The 24320-nt window shown below is 43.3% G+C and overlaps 1 protein-coding gene across 11 annotated transcripts in view; it reads right to left on the bottom strand.

Annotated features, from left to right (window-relative positions):
* The window catches only part of FTO (FTO alpha-ketoglutarate dependent dioxygenase), a 261131-nt gene that overhangs the window by 167328 nt on the left and 69483 nt on the right, over positions 1 to 24320 (bottom strand). For 7 of the 11 annotated variants that reach the window (XM_081018522.1, XM_081018529.1, XM_081018524.1 and 4 more), the window contains exons 6-7: positions 21933 to 22076; positions 14818 to 14937 (exon numbers count right to left, since the gene is read on the bottom strand). The exons of 1 other annotated variant lie outside the window; for it this stretch is intronic. In XM_081018522.1, coding sequence (XP_080874648.1) covers positions 14818 to 14937; positions 21933 to 22076 — 264 coding nt within the window. Of the gene's footprint in view, positions 1 to 12046; positions 12197 to 14817; positions 14938 to 21932; positions 22077 to 24320 lie in introns of those variants that run through there. 3 more of the 11 variants (XM_081018527.1, XM_081018528.1, XM_081018525.1) reach the window with 3 other exon arrangements.

The raw sequence follows: 24320 nt of genomic DNA, 5'->3' as shown, positions 1-24320 counted from the left end.
ATCAATGGCAGAAGATCTAGCCATCTATTTTCAGCAACAAAATCAGGATGTCACAATAGCTGACATGCGTTTCTGGGCTTCCTGGAGGCCTCTGAATGGCCCTGGTGGGCAGCAGAATGCTGGACTAGATAGAACTTTGGTCTGATCCAGCAGAACTCTTCTAATGTTGGACAAACACTGGCAAGACCTGGGTTCAAAACCCCCACTCTGTTGTGAAGCTCATTGGATGGCTTTCGGCCAGTCACTTTCACTCTCTGTGTGTCATCTATCTTATAGGGTCATTGTGACAATAAAAGGGGTGCACGCACCCTGAGTTCTTTAGAAGAAAAGCAGTATGAAGACAAATAATTGCATAACCACCACCAAGTTCTCCCTGCACTGTACTCTCTGGCTGAAGCCTGGAACTAGGCTGAACTAGGCCCATCAGCCCCCTTACAGCCATTGGCCAGACCAACTGGTCATGTGACCCACAGTTACCCACTCTCTATAAAAGCTTGGTCACTTTTCTGTCCTGTAAGTAGACCTGCTCTGGCTGAATATAGACTGCCTTCCCCTGCCTTTAACATCATCTCACCCTCAACTAACGTGAAGGCTGGGGCATCAAGGAGGAAGCCAGGAACCAAGGCGCACTCAGGAGCAGAGGGCAATCCAGAAGGCAGGAGCAGAGAACAAGGCAAGAAGCAGAAGCAAAGTGCAAGACCAGGAACAAAAGACACACCAGAAGTCCAGGAGACCTTGCCTCTCAGCCAAAATTTCCATGAGACAGGAAGTTCACCTACAGAACCTCCTGCACCTGGGAGAAACCAACGGCCAGCCTGGACTCAGTCGAACTGGGAGGTTGCCTGCTCTTGATAGGGTTACACTGCCACTGAAGGAGCAGGTTTTTAGTTTGGGGGTACTCCTGGATCCTTTGCTGTCGTTTGAGGTGGCCTCAGTGGCCTGGAGTGCCTTCCATCAGCTTCAGTTGGTGGCCCCGCTATGCCCTTATCTGGACAGGGATAGCCCAACTACTGTTGTCTATGCTCTGGTAACCTCAAGGTTAGATTACTGCAATGCGTTATATGTAGAGCTGCCTCTGAAGACGGTTCGGAAACTTCAGCCGGTACAGAATTCAGCAGCCAGGTAGCTCACCAGAGCAAGATGGTTTGAGCATATTACACCGATCCTGGTCCAACTGCACTGGCTACCAATTAGTTTCCTGGCCCAATTCAAAGTGCTGGTTTTGACCTATAAAGCCTTAAATGGCCCAGGACCACAATACCTCAAGGACCGCCTCTTCCCATATGAACCCACCAGGACTCTGAGATCACCTTCTGAGGCCCTTCTTCGTGCGCCTCCTCCTCGAGAGGTCAGGAGGGTGGCAACACGAGAACGGGCCTTCTCTGCAGTGGCTCCCCATCTATGGAATGCGCTCTCTCCAGGGAAGTTTGCCTGCCACCTTCACTATACACCTTTAGGCACAAGGCAAAAACATTCCTTTTTAACCAGGCCTTTGCCTGACCTGATCTACATCCTATACCCTTTTTTAAATGATGGCTCTTTTTAGGGGGTGTTATTGGGTTGCTGTTTCTATTTTGATTTTATGTATGTGATCCTTTGTGTGAAACACCCTGAGACCTTTGGGTATAGGGCAGTATAGAAATATAAATTAATAAATAAATAAAGGAAGGAAGGAAGGAAGGAAGGAAGGAAGGAAGGAAGGAAGGAAGATTCTTTACTGAGACTCTACAGTGGCACAACTCGCCACAGGGGCAGTGGTCAGCTGTTCCTAAAACTGGGTCTAAAAATGCGTGACACAGTCCCTAACAATGAAATAAGGAAGGCAAAGGGTGAGGAACCCTTTTCAGCCCAAGGGACGCATTTTCCCTGTAGGCAGTCTTCTGGGAAGTACATGTGAGTGGTGGTGCGGCCAGAGGCGATAGTGTGTCTTACCTTTCTCCAACAATCTATATTCCAGCCACACGAAAGCCAGAGGTTTCTACAAAGACACACTTCTCCATCCAAGCGAACAAGAGGCATTATCAGAGTTCAACAACTCACTCCAGCCAGGGGAAAAGCATGGGGCAAGGGGGCTATGGAGCAAAGCCAGTGAGGGGTGTGGCTTGGGGAGGGTCCCAAGGGCCTGCTAGAGGGGCCTTGAGGGTTAAATTCAGAATACAGAGTGGAGAGTTTCCCACCCCTGCCTTAGCCTCCTTCTATGGGACTTCATCAAGGAACAGGAAAATAAAGAGTGTGGCTACCCCCAGGTCTGTTGGTTCGTTTTTTTTAAATAAAATATTTTTTAAAAAAATATTTAATTGTTTAAAATCCTGCAATTAAATCACAGCAAAGACAGCCCAAGAAAATGAGGAAGGGGGGAGATGTTTGCTTAACTCCAGTTTTTAAAGTAACAGAGAAAAAGAGACAGAGAGCGCATGGAGACAAAAAAGAAAAAAAAGAAAAGAGTGTACGAATGTATAATCCCAATGGAATAAACTGACTCTTGCTAGACAAGCTGAAAGCTGATTAAAATATTTCTCATCCTTTGGGTATGCAACAGCTTTTGATGATGGAGAGTGTATTAATATTCAGGCGAGCCGCTTGTCAACACTTCAGACAGGTCCCAAGAAAGAATCTGAAATTGACCAGGTTTTCTCACAGTGCCAGAAATCTTTATGAGACACACAGCAGCACCCTTGCACCGGCAGAAGCAAAGATAAGCATTCGGGCTTGCCTTTTAGACCTTTCTCCACACACAGAGAGAGAGAGAGAGAGAGCGCTATTTATTTTAAAAGGTACCAAATAATGCTTTTCTCTTCCATTCTGACTTTGCATGCACCAAGGTTTAAGAGAGACATTTCAGCTGTGTTAAACGGGGAAAGAAGAAAGGCATTTTGATTTTGGCCGACATCAATGATGCTGTTATTGCCTATTCAGTTTAAGCCCAACTGCCCAAGCTGCTTCCAGACACATAGGCTCCAAAGTTAATATCGGAGAGAGAAATCTCTGAACAATAATTGCTGGAAGAAGCTGAGCTGAGATGGCAAGGGCTGGTCCCTCTTTCTGCTTAACTGCTTCCTTGGCTGCATCTTTGGAAGGAAGGCAAACAAGATGCCTACTGGCTGGGGCTTCAACAGGGAGGGCAAAATATCAGGATGCGCCAGATTCTCAGTTTCTACATGGCCAAAGAGACACAGGAAACACAAAGCACAGCAAAAATGCCTCTAATAATTATTCTGTGGCCAAATATTCATTACAGCTGTGGTCTTCCCATAGGCATCAGGCTGGCCACTGTGACAAGAGTGATTCTTAGTTAGTTAAATTTGTTTTGCTTTTATTAAACTCAATTATTGGAGTTCTCTTCCCACTCCTGTTAAGCTATGGGTTCACTCCACCCCTACTGCCCATACAACCAAAGCTGAAATTAATTTCTGAATGACAGGATCTTAAAAAAAAAAAAAAGTTAGGTAAGTTTCAGAGCACTAATAGTAAAAGTTGATTGTATTTTCACATTGCTACTAGCATTCAGACTTGAAAATGAAAGTAATGTCAAAGTTAATATTGGAAGAAGCGTCTCCCAGCTGTCCGAATTTTTCAAACTCTAACAAGGCTGCTCTGCAACCAGCCTCCTGTGTATTTCACCGGAGTTGTTCTCTTTCACAGTGCAAATATGTCTGTTTATATTTTCACTCTGAGTTTAATCTTATACTACTCTATATGTTTGGTAGTGGTGGTGGAGAGCTAAGTGGAGGAGGGGGAGTATATAGACAAACACACTGCATGGATCTCTAGACTTAGTCAACAATCATAAAGAGAAGACTCTCTCAAAATGCCTAACCTTGGATGAATCCATAAAGAAGTTGATGGGGCAGGTGAGAAGCAGAGGGTGGCTGAAGGAGAGCATCTGTAGATCAAGGATTCTTAAACTGTGTGCTGGAACATGCTATGAAAGCCAAATATCTATCGAAAAACCAAGCCACCATTTTGGATGTATCAATAGCTACAATGCCCATCACAGATGGAAGGTCCATGTAGAACAGTGTTTCTCAACCTGTGGGTCCCCAGATGTTGTTGGACTACAACTCCCATCATTCCTAGCCAGCATGACCAGTGGTCAGGGATGATGGGAGTTGTAGTCCAACAACATCTGGGGACCCACAGGTTGAGAACCGCTGATGTAGAACTTCCCACACACAGAACGGTTTTTAGGGGAAGGACCCTAGCTTAGTGATGGAGCATATGCAGAACGTCCTGAGGTGCAATTCCTGGCATCTCCAGGTAGGACTGGGAAACAGCCAAGTCTGACACACTAGGGAGATGCTGCTGCCAATCAGTAGGAAACACTGAGCTAGATGGACCAATGGTTTGACTCAATATAAGGCTGCTTATTATGTTCCTATGACTGTGGCATTATCCCTCGGGTGTGGGAGGAGTGAAGAGCTATAGCTGACAAGCACAGAGAAATCCCAGACGCATCATCAAAGACTTAAGGAAAGTTCCAACCCTTGAGTCCAAAATGAGCAAGCAAAAGTGGCCAACTGAGATGTCATGAGGCTACTTTAACATAACTTGCTTATAGTTGAAAGGATGATAATGCCTGCGCTGGAGCTCACCATGAAGACATACGCATATGCAACTTCCCCACTGTTAAAAAGAGTGAATTTTGAATTTTGCCTCCAATTTAGTGCTTTTTTTATTAAAAAAAAAGAATCAAAAACTTTTGGCTTGCATTTTGAGTAGCAACTGGGTAGCAACAAAAGAGAGAGAGAGAGAGAGAAAGAGAGAGAGAGAGAGAGAGAGAGAGAGAGAGAGTGTACAGTGGTACCTTGGGTTAAGAACTTAATTTGTTCCAGAAGTCCATTCTTAAGCTGAAACTGTTCTTAACCTGAAGCACCACTTTAGCTAATGGGGCCTCTTGCTGCTGCACGATTTCTGTTCTCATCCTGAAGCAAAGTTCTTAACCCGAGGTACTATTTCTGGGTTAGTGGAGTCTGTAACCTGAAGTGTCTGTAACCTGAAGCGTCTGTAACCCAAGGTACCACTGTATACACATTCTATAATTTGCCTTTTTTGCCACCACACCCACAAGTTTCCCAGTGGTGGCAATGCAGTTCTTCCCAGTGACCACTGGCTGGCAATTGCCCTTTCTATTTCTCACAATCCCTCCCCTATTCTCCAATGACATGTTGCTGCCACTGTTACAATGGGGTTTGGAACGCTGCGCTTGCAGAGAAACTTAACACAGCATTGCAGAGTAGTTGGAGGCGACTTTACTAAAGACGCAAGGCGGTGATACAGACTGCAAACAACAGTATTACAATTTTTTAAAAAACGCCAAGCACCTCAATACGAGCTGGTTAGCAGATATGGAAGGCTGGTCTGAATAATACAGGTTTCAGAAGACTGTTAAAAACAAGCAGCGGTGGCTCCTGCCAAAACACTATTGGCAAGGAGTTCCACAGGGCAGGATTGGTTGCAGCATGAAAGGTCTGCTCCCTGGTTATAGGCCAAAGTTACCTCAGGGTCATGGGGCCCCCCCATCAGAGGATCTTGGCGATCAAGAAACATGCATGTTATTGGGCGTTTACTATTCCTTGTGCAGAGATCAAACAGTGTTGCAGTTGTTGTTGTTGTTTCAGATGGGGGGTGCGGTGCTGATCAATTCCAGCTCAAGAAACAGGCAGCGCTGCACACAGATGTAGATCTCCGCACATCCACAGAAGGGTTAAAAAAGAAGGCAAGCAAGTGCTATCCACTGGTTTGCTCTGATGTTCCTGTAGATATTGTCACTGGATGTATCCTCGGTAGAATTCTATTCAACACCTCTGTCTTTAAGTACAAAGCTGTAGGCTGTAGCAGCTTTAGGAAACATAAGTATCCTTTTTTTTTTACTGCACAGTATCTGTGTGTGAAATTCTCTAAAGGGGTTTAAGTATTTACCCTGAACACTATCAGACAGTTTCTAAAAAATTTCCTTATCCTATTGCAAAAAGAAAAAAGAAGGAGGAAAAAAACCACTTCAAAGAGAATCATAAACACAGCCCTTTGTGCTTTGAGCACACATTTTGTTTTGGAAGCTTAGCTTTGAATTCGCTCAGAATTGTAAATATATCTATATGAGGGAGATGTGGAAGACAACTATTTTATTAAAAAGTAATAGTCATTCAGCAACTGGAGAGTGCTGAATTTTCTTCCACACTTATGGAGATTGACAACGCCGCAGCCTCAGCCATAAACATATTTATTAGGAAGTAAGCCCTGCTGAAATCAATTGGGCTTGTTCTTGCCGAAACGTATTTCAAATTGCGCTCCCAGGTAGAAGGGGGGGGGGGGATGTTGTGTCCTCAGTTTAACTTTTCAATTAAGGTTCTTAAAAAAAATATTACTGCCTCCCTCATATGCATAGAGTTTAGCTTTATGTTCAGTCATTTAATTCTACACTCCTCAGAATTTGAAATAAACAATTTATTAAGTTATCCCTGCCAAAAATGTGAACCTATAAGGAACTTGGACATTATAGATTAGGTTTACTATATAATTCTAATCACATCCATTTGACAATAAGTGACACTGCAGTCACCCATACTAACTTTAAGTATGTGTGGTGTTGGCGTACCGGGTCACTTTCTAACAGTACAATCCTAACCATATCTACTCAGAAGTAAGTCCTATTGAATTAACAGGCTTACTCCCAGCTAAGTGGGGTTAGGATTGCAGCCTAAACTGTTAGACAGGTGGAAACTGGCTACACCTTGTCCTCTCCAGCACGACGGCAAATGGAAGTTACAATAAGAACACTAAATTATAAAAAGCTGCAATTGTTATTGTTGATGTGGCTGTCAAGCCAATTTAACAACACCCAGCAATTACATGTTACTTAGGTGGCCTAAAGCTCTGCATACATGACTGTTAAAAAAAGCTGAGTAAATGAACTTTGCTTAATTAGTACGGATTTCTTTCACTAAAAGCTATTCATCAACAAGGATCAGGGAAAAGTTCACATTTCTAGTAAATTATTGCCCTACTGCTGTGGTTATTTTATAAAACAGAATTGGCTTTTGCAAAATAATAATAAAATTGATTGTTGTTATCATCATCATCTTGCTTTTTCAAAATTTGGAGATGTGTGCACTGGATCTCTAAGCTGCTTCTAGGCTTGCAAAGCTTTAACAAAGACTGTTTATTGTGACAAAAGTGCCTCCTAATCATGCAAAAGCTCTGATGTTTCTTAAATGTTAGCAACGACCACACAAAAAGAAAAATCTTGCATCCAGAAGAATTGGACTAAAGGTGAAGAACCACACTTATAACTGAGCAGCTGTCCTTAGCAGTAAAGAGTGGGATGTTCACTTCTAACTATGGACACTCATATTTATCGGTTCTTCCAAACACCAAGCTGGGAGGAATGGTACCTTTCAACACCCCTCAAAGGGCTCCTTAGACTGACTCTTGGTGTTGGTATGCAAACGGGAAAGTCAAAAATGCAGTTTTAAATGCTCTAGCTAGTATCAGGTTTTTTAATCACTTGAGAGCTTATACAAGGAGGTGGTTTTACAGTGACATGTCAGCCTTCCTTAGTCTAAACCATATCAAATTTGTTGCTCGTTAGCCAAGCAAACTATTTGCATACACAGACAATAAACTACATGGTGGTGGTGGTGGGGGACCCACATTAAACCAAGAGGGCCAGTTCAGTTCTGTCAAATATTTGCTGGGAGACAAAATTCCATGGGTTTCATTGATGGTGGTCAAATTTCTATCAGTGTCAGCAAGAATAAGGAGGCAATTAACCTCCTTATAGAGTTAGAAGGATTATTTCCAAGGGCTTACCTGAGGTTATTTGCTATTTTGCATATAACCAAGCTGCTGCTATACATTTTTGTACTGAATATTTTAGTTTAAGTAATGATGGTGATGAATTTATTTAGTCGCCTTGTGCCAAAGCCCCTGGGATGTACAATAAGAATAACCAGTATAGCAGTTGCTTTGGTAGCACATATACTAAAAACGCTCAGTATGCACAACAAACAACAAACGTGCAAACCAACCACCACAACCAGACATAACTATAAAGCTACAGAGTTCACATCCCTGCAGAAAACAAAATCTTTTCTTTTTGTAAAGATTTAGTATTTGCTCCCCCCCCCCCTCCAATATTTTAACCTCTTCTCTCTTTCTACATTAGTGTCTCTTTAGTCACTATTAACAGAGGTCAGGCTCAGGGATGAGTTCCCAACAGAAACAGACTCTCTTGAACACCCATACTCATCTCCCTAGAAATCACACTTTCTCACTTTGGGCTTAATTTTTTTATTCGTATAAAACACGCGAAGCTCAGGCCATTTCTACCCTTCCTCCTCACTGCCTCTGCCCCCACAGTTCATTTTGATGGGCCACCAAATACTCCCATGCGCTCTTAAATGCTTGTACCGCAAAGGGCAAGAAAGGATCCTCAAATGTGCTTATACTACCTGACCCTGAAGGATGAATTGCCGGATGCCCCCTACTGCCGCCCAAAGCACAGAGCCAGATCCACCAGTCTTGATGTGCCCAGAAATCAGCCTTTGAAGACCGACCTCCCCTCCCCTCCCTTCTTCAGAGGACCTAGGCTGTATACACACAATACATTTAAAGTAAATGGCTTACCCCAAAGAATCCTGGGAAGCCAGGGCCCTCCTCACAGAGCTAAAATACCCAGCACCCTTAACCAGAGTTCCCAGGATTCTTTGGGGGAAGTGATGTGTTTTAAGTGTATGGTGTATATGGGTCCATATGAAAGCTGGGTGCTCCAGGAGCAGTTAACCGAAGGGTTCAGCCTTGGTACTGGCAAATGCCATCTTATTTCCCCTCTGTCTTCCCTTGACTCACGGCAAAAGAGGCTTGCTCTTCTTCAACACAATGCATTATTTAATCCCACCCAGCCATAGTAACCAGCAAAGTCAAGCCGGCACCACAGGTTGCTCTCTCATAACCAGAGGCACATTCAGCCCTTCCCGCTCGCTGTTTCCTTCTCTCTTAAACTTCTTTACTTGCACCTCCCGCAACCCCTTCAAAAGAGAATATAGTACGATTTTTAAAAAATAACATAAACAGAAATGAGATGAACACTGCTGCAGCGAAACTGACAAGGCTTTCCCACACATTTGTCAGTTTCACTGGTGAGCAGAAAGGAAGGAAATAGCAACAAGCGAGCACGTAAAATGTGGGATGATGCACAACAACCAAGCATTCTTTCATGCCAGCTGGGACAAGAGCACTACATCAGGTCACTCCAGGAAGCTTTGTGGTAATATCACAATGGAAACTATAAAGCTGCAACCTATTCACTAAAACAGAGGAACAATTTCAGGTGGTGATTAATGCCTACTTTTTCCAAAGAGTTCAGAAGTGTGGGTGCTGATCAATTTTAGTTTATAAGATCAATTTTAGTTTATAAGATCAGTTTTAGTTTATAAGATCAATTTTAGTTTATAAGATCAATTTTAACTATTTTTTGAATGTTTCAAATTGTTGGGTTTAACTACATTTTAAATGAGAATTTGATTGTTTTATTCTTTTTGTGAACCAAACTGAGTGGGGTGTTGTTGTTTTTTACATCCAAGCAGTATATAAATTTCATTAAATAAATAAACTATAAACTGTATTTATTTATTACATTTATCTCTCATTCTTCCTCACAAATGAGTCTCAACATAGCATGAAGCCAAACTGCTATATTATTAGAGGAAGCTACATTGCTGTATTAATAGTTGAATAGGGGGCTAAGTTTGCATTTTCCTCTCCACTCAGCACAGTATTACATAGAAACCAAAACATTTATTTATATCCTGGGAGATTATTGTTTAGCCAAACCTTCGTATATCTTTCTAAACATCAGGAGCACAGTCCGCATACCAAATTTCTCCAGAAATGGTTGGGATTAATTGGAGCTTAGCCCTACCTAGCATAATGAAAAATTGTTGAGATTTTGATACTACAAGAAAACAGATCCGTTTTAATAATAATTCTTTACGCAGTGGAGTGAATGAAGGTCATCAAGGCCAACTGCATTCTAAATACACAACTCTATTGTTAAACGGACTGTCAAATGAAGGAGGGGAAGCTTCATACAATGCGACATGATTTGCATTTTAAAAAACACATGAAATGGAATGTTAAAAAAAAAAGAATCTGCAGAAATGTGTCATTCAACAGTAAATTATTTTTTAAAAAACAAGTTTACTCCACAATCAAAATACATTATTTGTGCATCATTTTATCTTGCATTAAGGAAGAAGGAAACGGTTGAGATTCTTCTTGGATTGTTTTTTCCTCTCTCATTCCCCCCCCCCTTTACATCTTTCCTCGTTCCCTCATCTTCAACGCAAACGTTAAAACATTTTTATAGGTAAAATAAATGTCAGTTTTGCGAGGTTTTGCATGAGACCAGACCCTGGGAGACAAATTGTCTGTGCGCTGAATCTCAGAACAGCTTCGGCAAGAGCTCCCTGGCATCACATGAGATTTCAGCCTTTCAGAACAGACTCTACCCAGAAAGCAAAGCTTCTACAAGCCCTTTCAAATGGTAACTCTGCCTTTGAATTCGCAGAGAACTTTATCTTGATGTTGAGCATGATAACGTGCTAATCTTGGGCAACTAAAATTAAATATATAGATATACACACAAATACGTGAATTGCTTTCATATAGTTAAACGGGTGGGTTGGGGGAAACAGAAAAGAAATAGAGGACACACAAACTTTAAACTGGTTTGCCTTTCAATGTTCATAAATTCATGCAGTAATAAGCAGGGGGAGGGGATGGAGAGAGAAGGGAAGGAGGGAGAGAATGTGGTTTTATCAGAATGTCATTCAAATGAAAGGTTTAACATTTACATCACAAGAGTGAGCTGTGAGGGGAAACTATCCTTAGGGGAAGAATGCCAAGAACAAACAGTAGAAGATACACATACACTAATACACACAGAGACAGTAATGTCACACACACACACACACACACACACACACACGAAGACATCCATGAGCTACAGACCCAGAGATGTAAACTTTTTGTAATATGTTTCTGTTAGAATACTCGGGAAATTATTCTTAACATGAATGAATTAACATTCCAAGATTTATTTATTTTTCAAAAATCTACAAAAGAAGCAATTCTCAAGAGTATCTCCCATTAGAAAAGATCAAAGGCATAAATATAAAAATGAACGACAAAAGTTGTTCACCTCAAACAAGAGAAGGAATTAATTCTGCTTTAATGGTTTTGTTTTTCCTGCTAGTCACAGATTTCGGAGAAAAGCAGAAATGCTTTGTATATACGGGAGGGGAGGACGCTAAAATATACATTCCTCCCCCCCCCCAAAAAAAGCTTGTTTTGTCTTTATAATTTAAACACATACATTATCTTTAGGTGAAACATCCAGAGGCTTTGTTTTTGTTGTTTTAAATTAGCTTAATTTTACAGAGACCAGATCTGTCGCAACACGCTGCACTTTTTAAAAATGTTAAATTGCTGTTGAATTTGTTAGCCCACAATTGATTTCCTGTATTATGGAATCTTAGAGATTATGGTTAACTTGAAGAAACAGGGGTAAATTTTGATACTTATACCGACATGTGGCTGCATTATTATTATTATTATTTCCCAAACGGACTTGTTGGAAGCCTACCTGAACACTAGCTCAACAGTGCCCCCTGCTGCCCAACAGCTAACGTTTTTAAGAGTTTGGGACACGGGATAGGTATGAAAGGAATACGACCAACTTGGGGAGGGGTGAGTTGAAAGAGAGTAAATCTGAATCCCAACCATAATAAGCACCCAAATTTACTTAGAGACCCAACGAAAACAACAGACATTACCTATTAACATTCTCTTCTGTCTCCCTCAATAGCTCAAATTAATTGTGATTAATGTGTTAGGAGTCATAAACATTAAAGCCATTCTTTTTAAGATTTAAATTAGAAGCAGCTTCTGTCTTGGCCTCCAAAAAAGCCTTGCAAGCTTGCTGATAAATATCGTCCCAAGTCCCGTTGAAAGGAGATACACTTGACAGCGCTGTGTTTCTAATTAGAGACACATGGAGACGTCACACCAATTGCAGACAACTCAGCCCTTGAGAATTCTCCGGGTTTGCAGGTTTTTTCCATGTCCTCAACACGCAGCGGAGATAAAGTAGCAACGGAACCATCTTGATTTCTGACTTGCTAAGCGACGCAGCTAACTAGGGGGAGAAGGCTATGACTGTAGCACCAACAAAGACAAAACAAAAACAAAAACCCCAAGGGTAGCCAAGAGTGAAAAGGGAAACCGCTTAGATCAGAGTTTTTCAAGCTCCAGGCAGCTGCAGGACTACCCACACCCTAATTTCAAATTTGGCAGACGTTCTTATTACACTCAAAAAATGAACTGAATGCAACAGTAAACTATGGATTAACATTATGAGGGTGAGCTCCCCCCCCCACACACATTGGCTTGTGTCCACACCCCGCTCCTTCTCCTCCAGCGTGGTCGTAAGGAGGAGAACAGAAGCTTCTGATCTGATATGTGGACTAAAGAACATGGGAAGCTTGGGGAGCAGGGAGCCTAGGCTCTCCAAATGTGCTAAAATACAGTTTAGATTTACATCTCAACCAGCTCAAAGAGTGCCAGTTACTTTGCAAATGGGTAAGAGTAAGAATTATTGACACACCCACACCCCGGGCATGCCTTCTGATGAAGGGAAGAGGCAAAGCCCTGAAGACTAAATCACACACAGAAGGCAGATCCCTGTGTGATATCACTGCATCAGCCCTGATTCAATCCCACATACAGATGTGGCAGAATGACCTAGCCACAGCAAAGGCCCTTCTGATGTTAGAAGTTTGCTTTGGGTTGCACAGTACCTACAGGACCGCCTCTCCTGGTATGCCCCGTGGAGGACCTTAAGGTCTATAAATAACAATACTTTGGAGGTCCCGAGCCTCAAGGGGGTTAGATTGGTTTCAACTAGGGCCAGGGCCTTTTCAGCACTGGCCCCGACATGGTGGAACGCTCTGTCACAAGAGACTAGGGCATCTTTGACATCTTTCCGCAGGGCCTGCAAGACGGAGCTGTTTGGCTTAGACTCACTCTGACCCCTTATATGGGATTTGGTATATAATTTTTTCCTTGGTGTTTTTGCTGGCCCATGTAGGACCAGCATGGATAGCTGGCTCAGGTGAATACCTGATGTTTCCTCCCTTTATGGTCTTGATTTATGGGCTACTACTAAAATGAGGCTGCATTTTAAGCTGTATTTTAAGCCGTATTTTAATTAACTGTTTGTTTGTTGTGGTTGTTGTTGTTGTTTCTGTTTCTTTTTCTATTATGTTTTATTGTAATTCATATTTGGTGTTAGCTGCCCTGAGCCCGGCCCTGGCCGGGGAGGGCGGGGTATAAATAAAAAGTTTTTGTTGTTGTTAAAGTTTAATAAATAAAATGAGCTCCCACTACTCCAACCAGTCCTCCACAAGAAGAACCCATAAGGTGATGTGGGGTCACATCTCAGCACCATGGATAGCTCTGAGTGCACAACTTTCTCTGGCAAAAGCTGGGGCCTGACTGGATCCTTGCGTGTCCCTCTGTCCACCTTTCCACTCCTAAGTTCCTGACCGAGATTTCAAGGAGCAGCCACTCTCCTCTTAAAGGCAAGAGCTTTTTCCTCCTGCTCTCTGGGGCTTCTCACCTGGTACCCTCCCTGCACCACTGGGTAGGTGGTGCCGATTGGGCGGGTTTAACCAAAAGGGCCAAGCAAGAGGCATGGAGAGCAGCCTCCACTGTGTGCAGGGTGGCACTGGGCTCAAAACAGACCCTTCATTATTCAGATCATCACGTTTTATGCTGCATGGGAGGAACTCGCAGCACAGTTTGAGAATTACTAAGGTTTCCTAAGACATGACTGTATTAAGCACTAACCATTAACAAAAATGGTTCTTTATAGGTATATTCAATGGTTGTATTAAAACTAAAAGAGGGGGAAGAAGAAGAAGAAGAAGAAGAAGGAGGAGGAGGAGGAGGAGGAGGAGGAGGAGGGGGAGACACAGAAATAGTACCATCAATATACATTTACAAAGTGCAAGGTTTCTGCCCCGATAGTTTTGCAATCTATAATCTGACACAGGGGAAACAAAGGAAAGGAGGTAAGAGGAGCAAGGCTGGTATCTTAACTGGAAAATCCTATGCACCTAGTCCACCAGCATTAGCTCCACTGTATCCAAACCATATCCAACTCAGGAGGTGAAGCAGGGAGGAAAGCAGAAAAAGTGTGGTGGGTAAAACTATATTTTCCCTTGCTCCCTCCCATTAGACTCAATGAGAGGGAATTACTTAAGCCTGCCACAGGTTTCCAATGCGGCTGTGGTTTAGGAATTAGCATTGGTCTGCTCTACCCCCATGCCACCTTGCTTCACTCAAATTTTCAAATATTTAAATAGGAAAAGTATGTGCATTATATCAGTGCCAGGTATTTTGGGTAAGTTACAACAGGAAATGGAGAACAGGGGGGTGGAGACAAAGGCTTCTGGGGAAAGTTGGGTTAAGACGACAGGGAAGAGGAGTGGAAAAGAGAACCCATACGTTGTTAAGTAGTTGCAACTCTTTCAACTGTGGACTGGCAACAAAAGGGCAAAACAGCATCCCCGAGGTGCAGGATTAGTCCAGGGCCAACTAGTTTCCCTTTCAAAATAAGCTTAATCAACTGAGGCCTAATTGTCTTAAAATGGAGCTGGGAGCTTTAAGGTGCCATCAACTCACCAACCGACAGCAATTGGGAAAATTGGGTGCAGAGTATGGTTAGGAGGCATGATGCCAAAAACTGGTACATACCATGAGCTCCAGCTTCCTCCAAAATTCATCCAGCCCAGCCATTGGTTTGTCCCACCAGTCAGTGCACTTCCTATAACGTTTACCCTGGAACCAAAATTGTCGGAGCCACTCAAACTCAACCTGCAACAAAGACAACATGGGGTTTTTTCCCCTTAAAATTTTCCCAAGTGGCCCTTTTCTGCCTATGCAGAAAAACAGAGGAGAATCAACTGTATAGGAGTAAACAAATGTTTACAAAAAGGCTAGCTTAGGTTCAGCACAGAGCAAGACATGCCTCTCTCTGCCTGCCACTTCCAGCTTTCACACACAACAACTCTGGTGACTGTTCTTCTACCTTCTATTATTATTATCCTTCGCGACTTAGTCTGTTTGGGTTTCAGAGACTGGAATACAGAAAAACTTGGTTGCAGGCTTGAAGGTTTTCCACAGGCATCTGGTCAGTCACTATGAGACTAGGTTGCTGGACTAGATGGGCCACAGGCATGATTCAGCAGGCTCTCCTTGTGTTCTTACAATCTGATTCAGTATAGCACCACTTTATGTTCTTGGAGTCAATCTGTACAATCAGACCTATGTGACATGTCTGTAGCTGCACTTTACTATGGCAGACTGCATGGAGGAAATCTCAGGGGTGGGTGTGTATAACACACACACAAACACACCCCAGAACAAGTATTATGCCAAGAAATAGGTTCCAGTGAGCTTTCTTTGTAGAAATTATTTAATACGGATTAATATTCACGTAAGATCACCCACCTGCAATCTGAAATAGTGCAGCCCATTGACAGCTTTATCACATGAACCATCCTATCTTATAGCTTGCATTGTAAGAACGTCAAAATGTTGCTACGGTACATCAGACCGAAAAGCTATCTACGTATATGCAGGGGTTCAACCCAGCAACAGTTTCATCAGACAAGTGTGCTGATCATGTAGTTCGGCTTGTCATCTCCTAGCCGGCTTTCATGCAGTCAGTGACGTGCTGCAAAAGTAACTAAATCTAAACCGTGTGCCCTTTAATGGAGTCTTCCCACCCTTTCCTTTGTACGCTCTCTTCCAGTGGACTCCACCAACATTTGATGGTGCCTTTCAAAATGACATGAAGGAAAGACAGAAAAAACCTTTCAGCATCTTGTGTTGCCACTACTGTAGTTAAGGAGCAACAATGCAACTTCAGAGAGCTCATTGGTTAATCTTCAAGCATAGTTCTTTTTTTCTCCTTTTTCTTTTGTGATACCCAGATCCCACTCTCTTTTCTTCCCTCTCTCTTCCTCTTTTTTAAAAAATTCAGTTCTGGTCAATTGGAACTGTGTATTTATCTTTGTTATGGTAGTTTGTGTTTTATACACAGGCTTGAATCCCCTTTCAATCTTCACCTGAGACCACAAAGAATTTTGTTCTGTTTACCCTGACTGAAGCTATGATGGGCCAAACAAAGAGAAACCTGTGGATGGAGCAACATTGAACCCCCTCCCCCCCAAAGTCCAATGATTAAGTTCTCACCTGATAATATTCTCTTCTTTGCTGCTGCTTCCTCCCCCCCTCCCCAAATCCTTCACTGCTTCCTCCTCCCCCAGGCTAAACAGATCAGATACAAAAGTCTGAAAGTGATTTTAGTTGACAGTCGCTAAACGCCCGTTTGATGTGTGTAACTGCTTTCAATAGAAGCTGTTTAAACAAAAAAGGCTATAGATAAAATAAAATAAAAATTAAAGACAACCCTGTTGGTAAAACATATTGGTAGGATTAGTGGACACCGGTTAACAGAGGTACACCTTAGATGTTTTGAAAGAAAGGTTACACAAATAGTTTAACTTCTCTTAGTATACAGGCTTAATAACACATGTCCTTCCCTAACAGGAGTTCAGCTAAAGTTGAGTCATCCTTCCAGCATAAGCCATATATATGGGTCTATAGTGGGACTATAAAGAGGGATACTAGATAGATGATAGATAGATAGATAGATAGATAGATAGATAGACAGACAGACAGACAGATCTGCAGTACCATTCTAGTAATTGGGCAAAGGACTCAATCAGCTGATCCCACCAGGCCCTATTAAGTTCTAGCTGCAAAGCTCTGAGCAACTTGTATTGCTAGAGAAGGTCTTGCCCCTGTACTGTTACAATTTGGAATGTCACCTCCTGACTGACTGTCCATGGCAGACCCATAAATGGGTGAATTGCCACAGGAAGAGTTGAAATGAAGGGCTTCCAATGTAGGGTGGAAGTGGGAAGAGGGAGAGAAGAGGACGAAACCACAGCAAAGTGAAGGCAGCTTGCAGGCCTTCCCTGCCAATGCTTGATGTAGAATATTCACATATTTGCACCCGGATTCTGAACAACGCTAAGTTGTTGGTTTTTTTTAAAAAAAAGTTTGTTTGTTTGTGCCAGTGTTGTTCTTTCAATGGGAAATCATTCATACCAAAGCCAAATCAGGCCACAGCAGTAAGCTGAATGGCACCACCCCAGAGTGCATTGTAAAAGCAGAACAACATAATGCTGCACACTTTTTTGTCTTGATCTCCCTCTGTTTGCAGCACTGATTTACCCCCGGCGTCACATCCAACTCTTCTCCGCTCACCCTTTAAGCTATTATTAAAGGCACACTTTGAGAGTTACAGTCGATAAGGCACGGGGAAAAGGCCAGCGGACGCTGGCTGACATTTGGTAAGCCGGATGGGGGGTCCTCCGTTAATTATTTAAAGGCACTTGGCTTATGAAATGCCACCTAGGCAGGTGATCTATATTTTCTCTTTTCAACGCCAGCTGGCCACCGACTGCGCTGCCATTTCGGTGTAATGCGCGAAACGCACACGTTAACCTTACCTTCGCTGCGTACATCGACACTCTTCTAAGCGGTGACCTAACAGTCTGCCAACACAACACCTTTGCAGTGGGTGTTAAGCTCAGGTAAGCCATAGGGACATAGGAAGCTGCCTTATACTGACTCAGACCATTGAGTCAATCTAGCTCAGTATGCTTTACACTGACTGGCAGTGACTCTCCAGTGTTTTCCAAGACAGGGCTTTCTCCCAGTCCTACCTGGAGATGCCAGGGATGGAACCAGAGACCTTCTGTATGCAAAGCAATATGCTCTGCCACTGAGCCACGGACCTCGCCCTAACAAACAGCCTTCACCTAGAAGCAATGCAAACTCCCTTTATTGTAAGGAATGTCCAATGCACTCTACAGCACTGACACTTGGTGCTGTTGGGAGAGGGAAAGGGGAGAGGGGGAGAGAGGGAGAGAGAGAGATGACCATCACCATGATACTAGGAACTGAGTTCTACTCCCTAGCCAGCAAGCCCAGCTACCCTGAATCCAGCATTTTGGAATCACATTGTTCCAAACCCTAAAGGGCGCAGGGTTGTATCCAATGTTAGTTCTACTCAGCGTAGAACCACCAAAATGAATTGGCACGACTAACGTAGGTCCATGGATTCCAATGGGCAGAACTTAACTGGACACAACCTATCTTTTGCAAAATGCTTACACCCATTGAGCAGGGGTAACTGATGACTGCCCGGGCTGGTTTGGGATCATGGGAGCTGGCATTCTGGAGGCCACCATGTTGACTACCAACTTCATGGGCAATATTGTGGGAGGTAAATGGAGGGAAGGAGCTGCATGCAGAAAAGATATAATTGTAATTTACAGTAGTGAGATAGGAGTTCTGCTCGAATACTTTACCATGGTGCTTTTGCATTCCTGCAGACCTGCCCAACTGCTTGCAAACTTATTTTATTTTCCCTGTTTAATGCTATTTACTCATGAGTGATACCCACCCCCCCATCTCTGTGCACCATTCTAGACACATCCCAGGAGCTGAATAAATCTCAAGCACTGGCCAGATCAACAGCTCAGCATTCATTCAGCAGTGCCAGATCGTATATTTCAGGGTAAATTACTAGTAACCAAACAATCACCTGATTGCTTGAAGGGGTAATTTGATTCGTTCTGTAACAACTGTGTGTGCTGTTGCCTTTTTTATTATTGTAAAGATGGCTGTACCTCAGTAGAGTTGCCCCAAGTAGTTACTCCAATAAGCTTATCACACTCTTTGCCGACCTACGTAACACTAGCCAAGTGTTTCAGGCACAGTTTGTTAATTTTAAAACAGGAGACGAGACACATTTGTTAATCTGTGATGTTTTTATGATGCTCTCAATCTAGTGGTTCTGTGCCCTGTGCAGTCCAGTCAAGCTCCAATTAGAGTGCATTATTGGGTTCAAGTCAAAGGCCTGACAAGTATCAGGATCACAAGTGGAGCCAGATGAAATCCACAGATGAACGGGGACAATCTTTCAGGCTGTCAAGGGAAAAGATATGGAGTGGGGTCATTGCCATTCTGGACACAGCAATATAAAACTGAGAAGGGTAGGAATCGGGGTTTTTTTGGGGGGGGGTCCAATTTCTACTGCTTAGAGGGCTCTCATGGTTCAGAGAACCTTCCCCCCTTCACACACAGACTGCCACTGCCTTGCAACCTGGCAGCAATAAGCCAGAATCTTGCAGAGAAAAGTATTTAAGCGGCAAGCCCACCGTGGAAGAGTACCCGCTGCAGTTTATGGACATTTTTCACCATCTCCACATAGATCAGGACTAGGGAACCTATAGCTCCCCAAATATTGTAGGAATCGAAGTCCTATTCTGAGCCAGCAAGGCCAATGGCCAGGGGTGATTGGAATTGTACTCCAACATCTGATGGAGGGGGACAAGTTCCTCACTCCTGACATAGATCAAACTTAGGGGAAACCTGTTCTGCTTTGAACCAGAAAGTACAAATTTGACAGCGCTGATTGGCTGCCCTTTGTGGCACTCACAAAGCTGATTTCCCTCTTCTATGGAGCCCAGCTGTCTATTGCACTTCTTGGCTGACCTTTGCATCAGCCACTAAGCCCTCTCCCCTCCTTCTCAGAGCAGTTTTTGCACCATAACCCCCCCCCCAAGAGTGTCTGGTCATAAGAGCATAAGAAGAGCCTGCTGGATCAGGTAATGGTCCATTTAGTCCAGCATCCTGCTTTCCCAGTGGCCAACCAAATGCCTGTTGGAAGCCATCAAGCAATACTCCTATTGCAATTTCCTTTGTTCTCGCCAGCAAAGAATTCCTGCACTGAAGAAAGTTCTGGGGGACTGCTGAGCTATCTCTAGGACTTCATATGTAAAGCTGAGATTTTCTTCCAACATATGCCTCACAGATTAAGAACATACCAGTTGTATTAGGCCATGAACCTACCAAGCATTACTCTATAATTAGTATACAAAAGGCATGTGGTCCTTTTTCTTTTTTCTTTTTCTTTCTTTCCCTCCTCCTCCTTTTTTTTTGTTAAGGGAGAATCAAAGACCTGCATTAGCACCGCAGATGTCTAGGCTTCCCGTTTACAGTGGGATTCGACAAAGAAATGTGTCTCCGCAGCAATGTAAACCACAGATAAGTTGCCCACATGTGTGGCAGAGAGGAGAGACTTGTCGGGAGGAAGAGAGGGAGGGGGGAGCCTGCTGTTGTGTGGAATTAACCCACTTTCTGACTGAAAAGCTAATCTTGGGGAAAGGGGCTGGGAGGGTAGGATCAAAAGCTCATGAACGGGCAGTTCCAAACTCTCTTGCTTTATCATGGCATGTAGAAATTGAGATCTACTGTTGGGGTGAGGATAGGGTAAAGGAGTTTGGAGTGTAGAGAAGTACTACTGTCTGCCAGCCGGTGTCTGAGAGGACCAGGAGTTGAGTATGGAGGGCAAAGCTGAAGGGGCCAGAGCCAAAGGGAGTTATGGGAACAGCTCAGAGCCTTAGAAGAGCCCAATGGCCAGGCTAGTTGGGAGATGCCAATACACTGCCTGGAAATGCTTACCGCCAGGAATATGCTCCAAGCTACAACTCTGGCATCTCACCACAATACCCGAAGTTTCCACTTCTAGTCCTGTAACCTACCAGTCAGCACCTGCATGTTCTGGCTTACTGGGTGGTAGGCAGTCTCCATCAGGCAATTCCAGGAAAGCATCAAAATCAGGATGCTTGGTGTGTATTCCTGGTGTGCCACAACATGTGGCTGATAAGCTGCCTCCAGGTTGGTGGCTCAACTTTGTGTGTGGGTCCAACATAAAGGGATTCATCAGGGGTGGGGAGAAAATAGATTCTGCTATTCTAGTAAACACTGGCCAAGTACTTGCTGGTTGTTGGGATTCTTGCAAAGAACACTGGAGTGGGCAGAACTTGGTCAGGTCCATCAGCGCATCTCTTCTCTTTGTAAACAAGAGAGAATACTCAGGATTTCAAAACACAGCTCAGGTTATGTCATAACTGCCAAGAGATCCTGAATATGCATTCTTGCTTGCAAATAGTAAGGATTGTGTCATACTGAATCGGTCAGTTACGCCCACTAACTTCAATGGTTCTACTCTGAGTAGGACTAGTATAGTATATTACCCTAATACAGCAATTTCAGTTTTCAAAAAGTAGATTGCACAAGTCATAATATATTTGAACCTTATTCTCATTACAAATTAAACTGAAATCCCCTTGTACACACCATGGGTTCCATATTCAATGTTAGTCCTATGCAGAGTAGACCCATTGCAAATAATGGACAAGACTATCTTAGGTCTATTACTTCCAAAAGGCATTCAAGCTTAGCTGGATACAAACCAATGGAATCCACCCAAGTCAAGTGTTATGCACCAAAACATGTGAAGCTATCTTATTGAGAGTCTTCTAAACCAGTGGTGCAAAACCTGTGGCCCTGAAGCCATTGTTGGACACCAGCACAAAACAGCTCCAGCAAGCATGGTCAATGGTCCAAGATGATGGAATCTGAAGTTTGATAATATCTGGAGGGTCACAGGTATCTGGCCCTTTCTCAAGACCACATAGTAAGCTTCCTTATACCTGTTCAGGCCACTTTTCCATTTAACCCAGTGTTGTCTACTCTGAACTGGTAGTAGCTTTCTAAGGGTTCAGACCAAGGTCTTTCCTCCCACCTGATACCTGATCCTTTTAACCGGAAACACCAGGACTGAACTGGGAACTTCTGCAAGCAAAGCAAGTGTTCTACCTATATGAAATGCAAATCCCATACTCCCTGTGCAGCTTTTCTTTCAATGTAAACCTTCTTCTCACCTCATTATGGGTTTCTTCCACTCGCTTTATGTCATTGACATCCAGAGATTTCAAAGTTGGACAGCTCAAATGAGTATCGGTGCACAAGTTCTGAAGTGCTGCATTGCACTGGTCCAAAATATAAGGCAGGGTCCCTTGAGAGCACTGTTAGAATTCATAAATGCAGAAAGAAATTTTAGCCCCAAATGGAGTCAAACAAGCAAAAAAGAGATTCCAAAACCAACTCCAGTCATTTAAGAGACTGGCACTATATTAAACTATAGGTATGCACCATTAGCATCAGTAGCTGCATTGCTGTTGCTATTATTACTACTACTATTTTGTAAGTCACTTGTTACCCAAAGGCATCCAAATGACTTACAAGATATTTAAAACATAAATATAAATACTTTATACCATAAAGATATCAAAACAACTGTACAGTTGCAGGAAGCTTTGACAGCACACTAGTATCAAAACAACATTAGCTTAGTCTGTCAGAAAGCCCTTGAAAAAACAATGGTCTTTGCCTAGTGTCAAAAAGCTGTCAACAAAGGCGCCACGTGGATATCGCTGGGGAAAGCATTGCACAGTTCAGGAGCCACAAATGAAAAGGCCCTACTCTCTTGTCTTCACACTCCAAGCCTCAGCTGTGAGAGAGGACCTGGAGAGGGGCTAAAGGTCCTGGTAGTAATAGTACTAGCACTGGTAGTACCTGATAATAATAATAATAAAAATAATAATAATAATAATAATAATGTTTAAGAAGTCCTCAATGGCTCTATGGCTCACTAACATCAGAATATGAGCTAAATAAAATGAGTATAATGTGATGCATTTAGCACTGGGATCTACCACTTCAGGCTCTTGTTGAGGTTTCTAACATACCCCCTGCAGACACAAAGCTGTCAGGGTAGACCTTCCTTACTGGCATGCAGGTTTTGTTCATATTCCCCACCCCACCCCCACACTGCATTTTGATCCCCTGCCTGCACTAGGTAACAGTATAGCCCAGCAACAACAAAAATGCTGCAACTGAAATTCAAGGTAAATAATCCATGCTGCTAGCCCAGTTCTAAGAACTGTTGCAACAACAAAGAAAAGCTTAAGATCAAAAACACGTAGCAACATCGTTGGCAGCTTGAAACATGAGAGAGAACCAATGTTGCCACAACACTGTGCTGGCATCGGAGACAGATATGCTTGCACAGGTAATTACGGGTAGAGAGTTGGATTGCCTCAGTGTTTATGACTGAAAGTGGGCAGCTTCTTTAACAATGATCTAAAAACCCCTCTCTCTCTATTTCTCTCTCTCTCGCTTTTGTTTTTTTAAAAAAATGTTTTCATTTATTTTCTCCAAGGAGCTCAAGGTGGCGCATGTAGTTTCCCACCCTCTCATTTAATCCCCACAACCACCCTGTGAGGTGGGTTAGGCTGAGAGGTTAGGCAAGGTTGCCCAGTGATCAGGGGTTTGAACCCTGGTCTACCAGATCCTAGTCCAACACTTTAACCACTACACCACTCAGACTGATATATGCAAAGTACTTTGAAGCCTCCTTACGATCACGAACCTAACAACATAAGAAGGGCCTGCTGGATCAGGCGAATGGCCAGCCAGATGGCTGTGGGAAACTAGCGAGCAGAACATGAGCACAAGAGCACTCTCCCCTTATGCAGTCTCCAGCAACTGATATTCAGAAGCATCACTGCTTCCAATTGCAGAGGCAGGGCATCATCCTGATAGCTAAGGACTCGCCTGCAAGGAAGCTCTTAACTCATTCTGCCAAGTGTGATTAGAAACACCTTTTAGGCAAGACCTTTCTCTAAAAACCTGGAAAAGGGCTGCAGGTCTCCAACCTGTTGCCCTCCAGATATTCTGGACTACAATTTCAATCATTCTTCACCATAGGCCATGGTGGCTGGGGGAATGATGGAAGTTGGAAGACCCAAACACCTGGGAAGGGGGATTGGGAAACCCAGTTTGGGAAGGCTAGGGTAGGTAATACTGAGCTCATTAAAAATAAAACTAGCTTTATCTCTCACTCTGTCTCTCTGTCTCAAAATAGGGCCCTATCTGAACTATATATTTAAAGTAGTATTATACCACTTTACTCCTGCCAACCTAACAGTTCGAAAGCACATCAAAGTGCAAGTAGATAAATAGATACCGCTCCGGCGGGAAGGTAAACGGCATTTCCGTGCCCTGCTCTGGTTTGCCAGAAGCAGCTTAGTCATGCTGGCCACATGACCCAGAAGCTGTACACCGGCTCCCTCGGCCAATAAAGCGAGATGAGCGCTGCAACCTCAGAGTCGGTCACGACTGGACCTAATAGTCAGGGGTCCCTTTACTTTACCTATACAGTGCTACCTCAGGTTAAGAACTTAATTCGTTCTGGAGGTCTGTTCTTA

The sequence above is a fragment of the Podarcis pityusensis genome, assembly GCF_964106645.2.
Source record: "Podarcis pityusensis genome assembly, chromosome: 8".
Lineage (NCBI taxonomy): Eukaryota > Metazoa > Chordata > Lepidosauria > Squamata > Lacertidae > Podarcis > Podarcis pityusensis.
Note: the sequence above shows the minus strand (reverse complement) of the source record. Positions and strands in the feature narration are given on the sequence as shown.